Here is a 13,037-nt window from a genome sequence, read left to right on the forward strand (position 1 = left end):
AGATTGATGATAATCACTTTTTTAACTCTGAATTTCTAAGATAACTCTTTGCAGCACTATTCATATTTATGATGCTTGTATCAGTGCTCATACGTTACTCAAAAGGCTAATCATACTATGAAATAAACAGCAAAAATGCTGAATAAATTTTCAAATGAGCAAAAATTGTTTTTATTCAATTGTATTTATCGACGAGAAAAAATTATTTTCTACGCTAAGAAGTGCTTTTCTTACTTCATGAAAACTTTTTAAAATAAGCATACCTTTTGTTGTGTTAATAATCCATTAAAGTGCATAGTTTCAAAAAAAATATTTGGGAAGCCTACCTCCTCTGGAAGCTTGAATAAAAGCATTGGTTAACTCCAACTCCTCTTGTGATAATGGCTCCTTGTTTGAATCTTTGGCTCTAACTTCATAACCATTTGTCGGTCGATCCTTTTTCTTTTGTTTGAATGCAGCATTCAATACCATATGCCCAAATTTATCTCTTTTTTCCTTTCCATCTCTGCTTTTTTCTAGTAGGCTTAGGCAAGCATTGTATAAGTTTAGAGGCTGTCGTTCACCGTTGGGAAGAATTGTGAAATCTCCATCCTTTTCAAGTTCGAAGTCTTCTAAGGGATCATTTTCTACCAGTACAACAGGCGCCCTGATTCCTAGAATTTGAAAAACCAAGTCGGACACAAGATTTTTCTTTTCCTGCATCCTTACTTGCCATTTTTCTGGATTCTTGAAGCCAACAGAACAAACAAATGTTAAGATCACAACGAGATTTGGATGACTGACGTCAACGACATCCAACAACTTTATGCCTCTCAAAGATTTCAAAATTTGGGAATTAGTTCCCTTCATTCTCGTGTCATCAGCTTTTGCAACAAAGAACACAAGATTTGGATAAATCTTTGTTTCCGCTGGAAACTTCGGATGCGTTCTAAAATATTGTTGAATAGATACAAAATTACATGCATCTTGGTCAACGCCATCGCTATCATTGAAGCCAGGGGTATCAATAACACTCATAACTAAATCACAAACTTCATAATTCGGTTCGTCGAAAGTAAGAGTATACTCAGATGTTTTTCTTGTGGTTGATTCTACATTACTTGTCTTTGCAACAGGAGTTCCATCTCCGATATCAAGTAAATGATTTATTGTTGATGATTTACCACATCCACTAGTTCCAACAAGCAAAATCATGGCAAATTCTGAATGGCGTTGGATTGCGGAACTTGACAAAATGAAACTATATAGTGATGCTCTGGGAGTTGGTTCTGAGTTTTCATCAAGCTTCTTAATCGTTTCATATTCTGCTATAAATTCATCATTAGATGATGGCATGGGCTTTAACTGGGAAGTAGCTACACAGCTCATTTCTTTATCAAAATCTAAAAACATTCCAGTTAGATTGTGTAGGTTCTATCCAAGCAAAGGTGTTGTAATTCTGATAAGGTGTATATCATTAACAACTATTATTGGATTTACTCAAGTGAGATTTACAACATTAAACTAATTTACAAATGATTTTTTTTAAGTTTCCAGCTTACACGATTCTCAGAAGAAAACTCTCGCTTCAAAATTTTTGTAAGAAAACTATATTTAACGAGCATACCTCTACCAGGAGCTTCAATTAATTCATTGGCAAACTCCAACTCCTCTTGTGATAATGGCTCTTTCTTTGAATCTTTGGCTTTAACTTCATAACCATTTGTCGGCCGCTCTTTTTTCTTTTGTTTAAACGCTGCATTCAACACCATATGCCCAAATTTATCTCTTTTTTCCTTTCCATCTCTGCTTTTGTCCAGTAGGCTTAGGCAGGCATTGTATAAGTTCAGAGGCTGTCGTTCACCGTTGGGAAGAATCGTGAAATCTCCATCCTTTTCAAGTTCGTATTCTTCTAAGGGATCGTTTTCTATCAATACAACAGACGTCCTGACTCCTAAAATTTCAAAAACCAAGTCGGACACAAGATTTTTCTTTTCCTGCATCTTTACTTGCCATTTTTCTGGATTCTTGAAGCCAACAGAACAAACAAATGTTAAGATCACAACGAGATTTGGATGACTGATGTCAACGACATCCAACAACTTTATGCCTCTCAAACATTTCGAAATTTGGGAATTAGTTCCCTTCATTCTCGTGTCATCAGCTTTTGCAACAAAGAACACAAGATTTGGATAAATCTTTGTTTCCGCAGGAAACTTCGGATGCGTTCTAAAATATTGTTGAATAGATACAAAATTACATGCATCTTGTTTAACGCCATGGATATCATTGAAGCCAGGGGTATCAATAACACTCATAACTAAATCACAAACTTCATAACTCGGTTCATCAAAAGTAAGAATGTATTCAGATGTTTTTCTATTGGCTGATCCTTCATTACTTATTTTTGCAACAGGATCTTCGATATTCAGTAAATGATCCATTGTTGATGATTTACCACATCCACAACTTCCAATAAGCAAAATCATGGCAAATTCTGGATGGCGTTGAATTTTCACACTTGACAACATGAAATGCGAAAGTAATGCCCTGGGAGTTGTATCTGAATTTTCATCAAACTTCTTAAAAGTGTCATATTCTGCTTTGAATTCATCAGCAGACGATGGTATCGGCTTTAACTGGGAAGAGTTGACACTACCCATACCTTCATCCAAACCAAATTTATCCCGTGAAAAGATCTACATTGAACGAGCATTAAAGAAAACATATACTTTCAATTTCAGGTAATCATCAATCATTAATTGCATAGCATAGCATTTAGCTTAATATTTTAGCATAAGCTAGAGCCTGTTCTCTTTTTCTTTGTCGTAAATATATAACCAACCTTTATCATTCAAAAACAACAACGAAAAGCGAAATCAGTGATCTAGGGTGCATATTGGATTGCTAAATTCAAAATAAACATGGCGTTCGACAGGATTTTGTTTCGCACAGCAAATTCGATTGTGTGATGTTCTTTTCAAACAAAGGAGTCTTATTCATAATAAGTTCTATCATGAGTTTTTGATTTTTTGCAATCTGTGACTATTGAGAGAAATTACAATGTGATTATGGGTCATAACTTTCATATTTAGGCGCAGTTTGTTTTTCATATAGAAGTCATCTAAGGGAGAACCACCTAACATTAGACATTCCAAATTTTTTAAAAACATATTTTAATTTTAGCTAACACAGTTGTAATCGTCTTCAGTGAATTTTTATTGTCGCCAAATCGTTGATCATCGATGTTATTTTAGTAAAGGCATAAAGATAAACTAGGAGTATAAACCTCAAGTTTGTGAAATCGGAAACAACTGAATTTCGACTTTTTAATTGATGTATCTTCATGTTCTTTGGTGTTTTAAATTGATGTATCTTCATGTTCTTTGGTGTTTTAAATTGATTTTGAATAAGTGCTTGAAGGTGAGGAGGTCAACAAAAATCATTTTCTAAGCAACTTTGGTGTTGGTTCCAAAAAATACTGTGTGTACATCAGTATAGATTGTTCAGGTCATTTTCTACATAATTGGAGACCTGGGCAAATCTTTCACAGTTTTTTTTCACCCTATAGCTATTATTTTAAACATCTTTCCTATGTTAAAATGTTGAAAAAATCAGCACACACAACTCTTCAAATTTCATTTATCCGCATAAATTCGTACCGAAATATTCAACAATTTACAACTTTCTCGTTGGGAAATGGGAAGTCAAACTGTACTCCTATAGATCATCCAGAAGGTTTCATCCGGGACAAAACTTTATAGCTACATTTTAATATGGCGTCTTCTTAGTTCTTTACTTGCAGCTAAATCGAGAGATCGGAGACTTGCAGCTAAATCGAGAGATCGGAGCACAGACGCCATATTGAAATTTGATGCGTGGGTTCAGTATATTACGTCATTATTTGTAAAACACGGCAAAACACTTGCCTAAATATATTTTCTTTTCCAAAACCAAACGATGTCGTTTATTCGTATTTTGTCTGGTAAGTGTCCGTGTAAGTATTTAAATTTATTAACACTTCATCCCATGCACTGTCTCAAATACAAATGCATGAACACAACAAAGTGGAAAGAATTTATTTATTTTATATTTGCCCTGGCCCTTATACTTCGTCGTTATCATTATTTAAGTTTTCACAGTACTGGCAAAACCATTCATCGTCCTCATCGTTTATCTTGACACTATTGTAATATTATCACCTCTAGTTGACAATATTTTATGCATTAAAAAGCTTAGAAAATGATCAGGCATTGGAATTACAATTTTCAATTGTCATTCCACATACCGCTTTTCACGAATAATAAAGAACTTAAAACGTTAAGATATTTAGCTTTATTATAGAGCAATACAATGGAAGGAGAACAAGAAAGTTGACAATGCGCAGGGGCGGATCCAGGATTTTTAATTCCTTAGTCGGAAGGGCGTGGTCGAACAAAATTTTAATAAATGGGCGTGGTCGCATTAGCTAAAAATTCTAACGCAACATTGTTAATATGATGAATTATAAGGACTGTTTCACCCTATATCAGAGCTCATCAGCATGCCTAGGAAATGGCACCCTCACCACGTGAAAATGCAATTCCGACATGGACAGCCTCAACGTAATGAGAAGCCTTAAACAAAAAGAGAGCAGTCTGGTTTTAAGGCGCCAGATACTCGCCTTTCACACCTTTGCAACAAAGCAACAGGAGTTTGATTAGAAAAAGCGACAACGTGGGACATTTCAAAGATTTAAAATTGCTCAGTTTTCTACATCATCCCTGTCATTCTAATCCTTTAACCTCGCCCCAAGAATATGCACACACATAATCTGAATCTAATGGTTATTTTGCCGAGCTAAACAGAAAAATAACACAAACCACCGCTAAAGAAAACGTCGAAACGCTGACCTAAACATTCAATTTCCATAAATTTTGACGATACTCCAAGCTCAAACTGATTTCTTTTATAAAAAGGTATTGTTTAGGAAAAGATATGCTATTGACTGGTGACACAGTTAACTTATTAATTCCTTTGAGAGCATGACTCCAAATGTCAGTAACCCTGTTAATGATGAAGTTAAATATTTGGTCTTTCATAAGGTCAATTGTTCCTTCACAAGTATCACAATTAGACAAAGTTGTTGTTATTCCCAGATCAAAACGCATATGCATTAATTAAGACCTTACAAAAGGTGAATATTTCTTGTATGTTAGGTAACTTCATCAAAACGCGCATCATATATATTTTAAGATGTAGATCGCCCGGGTGGTTAGTATAGTCCTTAGAAGGACTGTTGGTGTTGATGTTGACTGACGTTTCGACAACCTTAGTGGTGGTCATTTTAAAAGTCTAGTGACAGAAGATGTTGTATATTTGTACCATTTTCACAGAGATACAAAAGCAATTGTGCTGTGTATGACACACATAAATTGACGTTTTCAATGTTCTTTTAAAAAGTGCTACGAGAAAGAGATGAAATACTACATCCAATATTCCTAATTCAAACTTGAATAGACATATTAAAATGATGCAACACATCATACAAATAATTTCAAAATGGTTTCACGCAGGCTCAGAGGATTACCCATAGTGAAATTATTTAATATACAAAATTAAGGCTAAGTGACACGTTTGTCACTAAGATTTATGAGATATCATGACTATACAAAAAATTAGAAGCTCTTTCTTTCCTTCTCGTCAAAACTATAATGACCAAGCCTAAAGAGTCAAATTTTTACAATTTCAGTTCTAATCGCCGGTTTCCATACGCAAATTTATTGATCACCTCATCAACAGTAGGCTCTATTTCCTGATGTATTCGCATTAGTGCAAGTCCATTTAAGCGTTCTTCAACCATCGTACTTCTGTTGTAAGTTTTAACCATGCGAAGTGCTGAAATAGAGCGTTCGCACTCACAAGAAGTAACTGGAAGAGTGGCTAGTAACCATAGACATGCCTTAATATTCTCAAAACCTTCAAACCCTAAAGCTTTAAGTGTGGAAGCTGCACTGTCCGGTAATGATCCCTCATATGTTATCCAAAACTTTTCCCATAATTCCAATTCAGCATCTAATCCTAAGGGAGTAGGAAGATCATCTTTGTAAAAATCTGAAAACAAACGAAAATTCTCTTTCCAATTCTTTTTGTTTGGTGGAAGACTGTTAATTAGCGAAATCATTTTTGATGGAACAACGCTAAAGCCGTTATAAACGTTGATTTGACTAAAATCAAATCTTGCCTGAAGATCAGAGTTTAAGTGGTCTAGAAAGGAATAGTGAGAGCCTTTTGTAATAATCTGAAGCGCTAGAAGATGGGTGATTCTCATTGTGAACTTGTCTGCCAGCTGTTCTGGGCATTTTTCATCGACATCTACGTTTTTAGCTAAAGAAACTGCTTCACTATACCATTTACCATGATATAAATCAACATCATTCCTCAATAAAATTCCCAAGTTTTTTAATGACTCAATTAAATGCATTCCATCCATAACATCACAGGTTTTAGCTTGTAATAACTGAGTAACAGGAAGTGTTAAATCTAAAATATTTCTACTAATGACAAGGCTAACAATAAATCTGAAGGTGGAAATCAATGCTAGGAAAGAAGAAGCTTTAGAAGATGTTTCTGGATTACACACATGACCAGCATTATGGCTCATTTCAGTTAAAGTATGAAAAATTGGAAGGAATAATTCTTGAAATATATCTAGACCATCTATTCGCTCAATCCATCGAGTTCGACAAACATCCTTTAACTTTGATTAACCTGAATGTGGGCAATAGTCTTCAACTGCTTTTGAAAGTAACATTTGCCATCCATCAGAGAGATTGAAAAAGTAAGAAAGTTCTTTAATTTGACTAAAAACATTTCTGACAAAGGGGACAGAACATGAATTACATATTGCAAGATTTAACCTATGGCTGTAACAGTGGGTGTAGATTGCTTTAGAATTCAAACGAAGAATGCGTGCAGAAAGACCATTGATATGCCCTGCAACAGCCCCAGCTCCATCATATCCCTGACCTCTGCAATCCTCAATGCTTAATTTTAGTTCTGATAATGCACTGTGAATTAATTTCTCAAGACTTTCCCCTGATAAACCCCATTTGCAGTGCAAAAACCTCACAAAATCTTCTCTAACATTCCTATTGCTATCTACAAAACGAATCACAAGAGAAAGCTGCTCTTTGTTTGCAGAATCTGCTGCTTCATCAGCAATTATACTAAAAAATTTATTTATTTTTATTTCACTAGATATTTTTTCAGTGATAACCTGTCCACAAGCAGCAATTAGATCATTTTGAGTAGTCTTTGAAATATAAGAAGCATTCTTTGGACAATTTTCAAATGATCAGCTAAAACTGTGTCACCAGCCCGAACACGAAAATTTAACAATTCAACATAGTTACCAACACCACCTTTTGAGTAAGAACCAACCTCCGGATGATATGAAGAATCATCACGGTGCCCTCTTAATGCTAACCCAAGTCTACCACAAAGTTTAATAGTATCAATTATTGATACAAGTTTTTCCCTATTTTGCCTGATGACTTGCTGTTTGTGCTCATCAATCAACACCTCAATCTGCAGTCCTTCTCCTGATGCCTGACCAACTAATGACAAATATTTATTACGTGTGCTTTCATGCAAACCTGCTCTGGTGAGAGCCTTAGAACTCAAACCAATATGGCGTTTGAAGCAAGCTTTAGCATCAGGCCAATATGTCATTGGTTCACTAAAAGTTTTTAATTTTTGTATTTTTATTCGAAACTGATCACTAAACAAAACACAAGGCAGACAAAAGCACCATCCAAAGAAGGGAGTAACACAACCAAGAATAATCTTCCAGCCACGAATAAAGAAAAGATCGACCATCAGCTGATTTAGGAAATGGGTAGGATCTATTCGGTTTAAAACATTGTGAATGAGCTGGAGCTTTTGAGAATCATTCATATTTCTAGCTTTTTCTCTAAAATATCTCACATCATTTGGATATTGCTGTGAAAATCTAATGAAAATGATTGCAAAAGTTCTTGTTTTGGGTTATGTATTAAACCAAGACTAGTGATGGCAGGCACCTTTTGTGTTGATTGTGTTTGTGTAGTACTAAATAATTTGGGCAAAATAAATTGTTTAGCCTTATTACTTGCTGGGGTTGAAACTGGTTGAAAAAAATTAGAAATGTTAACAGTAGAAGACTCTCCTTTCAACTTTGCCTGAACATGAGGAATTTTCTTGTTAGCTTTTTCTAACAAAGCAGAAGCCTTTCTTTTAGTTTTACTGATAGGTTTGAAAATAAGAGGTGCAAAGTGATTTGGCTTAAAGACTTTACTAGAAGTCAATACAGTTGTAGAACAAAACAAGAGGTATAAATAGTTATATTGAGTAGGTGGTGTTGGTAAAGGAAGACAAGGTGAAATAATTTGGTTGAATAACAACTTAAAAGAAACTTCTCCACAATCAGGATGCATCAAAGAAATGATTCTATTAGTAACTGAGGAGAGAGCAAGTATACACAAAAAACTACCCCAAATTTTATCTCTACAGTTGCAAAGAGCTTCCATTTTAACAAGATCAAGCCCTGATAAACGTGAATCCACACTTTCAAAACAACAGGACATAGCCAAAACATTTTTTGCACTAACAGAGACCTTGTCACCATGCTTCTCTAAGGTGGAAGTGAATATTGGATGATAACAATAATAATTTGCATATATAAAAAGCTCTATAGATACCATAGCTCTCAAAGTGTGAATGAGAGCATTGCTTCCAACCAAGGCCAGAGAAGCAGAGCTGTATAGACAATTTCCACATGGTTCAGATCTAATAAAACAGATCTTTAGACTAGAAATCTTCAGATCTTCAGACTAGAAATTTTAAAGCACTCAAGTGTTATAATTTAAGGAATAGCCACGGAATTTTTTGAAAGTGACACGTTAATACGTTAGTCGCCCGACTTAGTTGACTAAGTTTAAATCCGCCTCTGATGCGCATACGATGATGTTTTTTTACAAAAAAGTTAAAGTGGGTAAAATCGTATTTCGCGGCCAGACGACAAAACAATTCGCGCGCGTAACGATGGTGACATTTAATATTTATCTTTCAGTTCACGTTTCACGTGACAAATTTCAATATGGCTTCTGTGCTCCGATCTCTCGATTTAGCTGCAAGTTAGTTCTTTGTTTATATTTCTATTCATGATTTATTCAAGTAAAATAGTTTCAGCTCATCGTCGTTTTTTAAGAAATTTACACCAACGTTGTCCCTCTCTAACATATGAGGCCAACCTTAACTTAACACATAAGTTCGAACGCTGGGACTTTATCATCTGATATTTTCAATTTCATCAGCAATTATATTCTCCTTTCGTTTTGCTCTTACTACATTGCGATCGTGTGAAGGGTCACAAGAACCATATAAAATATTTAGAATCTACGAGTTTGCCAACAGAATACCCAGCGATTTGGAATGCAAGCGTTTTACTTTTGGTTAATGATTAAAAAATTTCACTGGTAGAATACTGTGTTCAGAGAACCATATATGGCAACGCTGTTGTTCTGCTGGAAAGCGAATCTTACTTGTTCTACCAATCTATCTCAAACACTCACCCTTTATTTTATTTTTAAATATAGATCAATATCGGTCGTATGGTCGTTGATCAACATTAATATAAATTCTGTTCATTAAAGAGAACGGCTGACTACGCTTCTTCTCAAATATTGCTGTTCTGATGCCGTTGTTCGTATCTTCGTAATACACGTCAATTGGAATCTTATTCGTAAACATTACAATCGGTATAGTTTTACCGAAACTCTCTAAGCCTCGACAATATTTTTCCGTACAAAAAGCAAAATGAGTAAACGACTAAGAATTTGGAAAAGATGTTGTTAGGGTTTATAATATACAGTTGACTAAAGTATTTCCAGTAATTCAACATGCTCGAAATAAATATGAAATAATGAACTCATTTACGTTAAGGTATTACAAAATGCACATTGAAGAATGTTACCTGAATTTTATGGCAAATATAGACTGGGAAACGTCACGATATGAAGCTTACAGCTTGGCAAACTCAATCTAAGTTTTCGCAACAAAGATTCTAAGAATATGAAAGTAAATAACAAATATTTACTCATCACGTGACTTAGGGAGTGGTGTCGACATGTATATTACTGTGAACATGGGAATTACATGAGATATTAGGAGACAGCTATTTCAAATATAGAAAAGGCGTTTCCGGAGTTTCTCCAGCCACAAATTTTTAATGTTTACTCCCGGTATGTCTTATGGGCTAAATAAGGTACGCATACGGCCAGGGATCTATAATTTCTCGGGGAGGGGAGAGGAAGGAGACAGCAAATATTTTCCCCATTCACCAGATTTCTTGACTTCAAATTACACGTAATAATTTCTTTCACTTGTACTTTTTGCCCGACTAACGTTGAAAATCAACCCAAGTTTTCAATCTTCAAACTTCTTGGGAGAGGGAATATCTTGTGGAATCAAAGCATCCACAATATCACAATAAACAAAAAAGCTGTGTAACTTTGAAAATAAAATTCGTGTATCTAATTTGTCCAACAGTGTCTACCTATGATCGGGGCTTAAGACTCGTTGGAACTGCAATGATGTACAATACGGTATTAGAAATCCTAAAATATCATAGCTATTAGACTGAATTTTCAAAAAAATAACACTAAGCTAATGATTTTCTTTTTGGGAATTGGGAATTATTAGCTATTACCTTATTCATTCAACCGGAAAACCCGTTCATATAAAGTAGGTATTTTGCAGCTTTAAATGTGCTTTCAAAAGTGAAACTCGCCGTTTCCTAAAATATTGGATTCGCAATATTCCTCACTTTGAGAATCTCCTCAATGATATTTTTGTGGTGACGCCACTGAAATCAGTATGCATTATATTTACATACAACAGTCTATTTCGAAGGAATAGAAGTGTATAGCTTATAGAAATTAACGGACATTAGTAGTAAGTGCATTAAATCTATCTAGAAAACATTTTCCCGTCTATTACCGGGAGCCGAGCGGCGTGTGTGTGCGATAAGAAAGGTCCACCAACAGACACGATCTTTTTCCAATAACCGAAAACCTGTAATCCCACTAATCCTGTTGTTTCTCTGATCCACAGCTTGCTCTGCCTACGCCCAAAACTATGAACAATCTAAGCCGCTTTTGACTAATGGATCACTGTCAAATAATAACACAGAATCTCTGACTGGCTCTCATTAACTATAAATGACTATAATCATACGATTTTTAATGAGATGAAATTTGAGGTCATTGTAAATGAAAGGTAACTTAGAGAATCAAACAACCATACAATTTACGTTATTAATTCAATTTGCGATTTCTAAGCTCGTGTTTCATATTTTTCTCAACGTTCTTTTACAGTTTCTTTGAAGGCAATAAAACTCTTTTTCTCAGGGCCAGGACCTCCTAGAAATGTATAATGTAATGCAATTTGTATGGTTCATATGCAGGCCTAGATGCACGGGGTCAAGTTTATGCGACGTTAAAAGGGTATGGGCCACTTGAATTGAGCATTTTCGCACTTTCGAAAAAATTTCTTGTTCAATAATGGCGACTTCCTGGAAGCACGTGTGTTTGGACAAAAAAGTCGATTTGTCTCTTATCGCGACTTATTTTTAAAATCAAAATAGAATTTCATGAAGTAAAATATCACTTTTAAAAACTAAGGAAGACAGATTCATAATGAACAAAGTGATTATGGAATAGAAAAGACTGCGAATTTGCTGTGAATAATATATGTACTTACTATCACTAATATTAACTGTAAGCAAGACATACCAGTTATCTCGTACACAAAGTTAGAACCATTTTTTCCCACACATACAGAACTAATATCTTCACAAGGTGATAGATCATGAGAAATGCATGCTTTCGACTTTTCTACACTTTTATAATTGTTCAGCGATGTTTGATCTCCACTCTTACAATCTCCTATAAATAATAAACACACAATTTAACAAATCAAAAAAATGAGTAAAATTTTTATCGATGTATTTGTATCAAACGGTAATTTTTAAAAACATCAAAAAATGTTTTATCTTTACGACTGATTACCACATTTTATGAAAAATCTTACATTCGATGAAAATAACACCGTTCAAACGAGAAACTATTTTAGTGAGTGTTGAAATTAATATTTTTTGCCGATAAAATAATGGCAATATCCTCATCTTTACATCGCAGTACTAAAACCTGCAAGCTGGTTACGCTCAAGCCCACTGGTTGCTATAACGATGCACAGTCGTGTACAACGTTATCTTTAGCCTATGTTAGACCATGCTCGGATTTCTTATTTGTTTCAAATTCGCGAAGGGACTACAAAAAAAGATAACGGATGTATAAAATAGTATAGCATCATCATACCATTGTGCTGAATGGCAAAATATGTAAATTGGTTTTGATTAGCTTTCTCTGCACATCGACAAATCAACTTTAAGACATAATTTTGCAAGTCATTTGAAGCTTTTTTGATTCCAGAAAACGCACTGGAAGAGCTGTCACGATCTGTGAAGAGTAGCTCGTGAAGATGATAATCACCGTGATGATTATTTCGATAACAGCCTTTCTTCTTAAATGAAACAGGACAAAATTGAAGATATCTACAACAGAAAATTTTACACGTAGCATTTTATGAACGGTTACACAACGTTCGCGTATGCTCATTCACCTACACCTAACAAAGAACGGGGATCAAAGTTATCATTCAAAGTAGCGTAAAGAAAGTTAAGAAACGTTTTGATTTACATGCCAGATGTCTCAAAAGTGGCGAAGATAACTTACCATTTAAAATCGGGGTCTTGTGGAGCCTTTTACGCAATTTAAAAGCACGTTTTAACGCTACAGCACCAACTGGTACATCAATAGTAACTATGACGTGATTTTTGTCACCACAAGCTTTGACTTCTCTATTAACATTGCATGGAACTACAAAAAGACCATTTGTAGTCACGGGTTTATTCAAATTGATATAAGGTTGTCGATACTTGCTTTTACCTGGACGTTGCTGGTTGACAATGGGATGTG

The 13,037-nt window shown here is 34.9% G+C and overlaps 3 protein-coding genes and 1 long non-coding RNA gene across 5 annotated transcripts in view; 1 reads left to right on the top strand and 3 right to left on the bottom strand.

Moving 5' to 3' along the window:
- LOC124446034 overlaps nt 1-10,059 on the bottom strand; it is a 36,711-nt gene extending 26,652 nt beyond the window's left edge. For both annotated transcript variants that reach the window (XM_046996827.1, XM_046996826.1), the window contains exons 1-3: nt 9,974-10,059; nt 1,607-2,678; nt 327-1,382 (exon numbers count right to left, since the gene is read on the bottom strand). In XM_046996827.1, coding sequence (XP_046852783.1) covers nt 327-1,382; nt 1,607-2,642 — 2,092 coding nt within the window. In that variant the 5' untranslated portion in view covers nt 2,643-2,678; nt 9,974-10,059. The remainder of the gene's footprint in view (nt 1-326; nt 1,383-1,606; nt 2,679-9,973) is intronic.
- LOC124446996 (52 kDa repressor of the inhibitor of the protein kinase-like) lies at nt 5,699-6,622 on the bottom strand. Its single transcript, XM_046997893.1, has one exon. The coding sequence runs from the start codon at nt 6,620-6,622 to the stop codon at nt 5,699-5,701; it is 924 nt and encodes a 307-aa protein (XP_046853849.1).
- On the top strand, nt 9,028-9,844 carry LOC124446052. Its single transcript, XR_006948332.1, has 2 exons — nt 9,028-9,134; nt 9,597-9,844. It is a non-coding gene; the product is annotated as an uncharacterized LOC124446052 (long non-coding RNA).
- A 1,165-nt stretch (nt 10,060-11,224) lies between the features above and the next one.
- Nucleotides 11,225-12,872, bottom strand: LOC124447003. Its single transcript, XM_046997901.1, has 4 exons — nt 12,865-12,872; nt 12,378-12,613; nt 11,793-11,945; nt 11,225-11,420 (listed from the first exon to the last, which is right to left on the bottom strand). The coding sequence occupies exons 1-4, from the start codon at nt 12,870-12,872 to the stop codon at nt 11,359-11,361; spliced, it is 459 nt and encodes a 152-aa protein (XP_046853857.1). The 3' UTR covers nt 11,225-11,358.
- Between the last annotated feature and the right edge of the window lie 165 nt (nt 12,873-13,037).

The sequence above is a fragment of the Xenia sp. Carnegie-2017 genome, unplaced genomic scaffold, assembly GCF_021976095.1.
Source record: "Xenia sp. Carnegie-2017 unplaced genomic scaffold, XeniaSp_v1 HiC_scaffold_22, whole genome shotgun sequence".
In the NCBI taxonomy this organism is placed as follows: Eukaryota; Metazoa; Cnidaria; class Anthozoa; order Malacalcyonacea; family Xeniidae; genus Xenia; species Xenia sp. Carnegie-2017.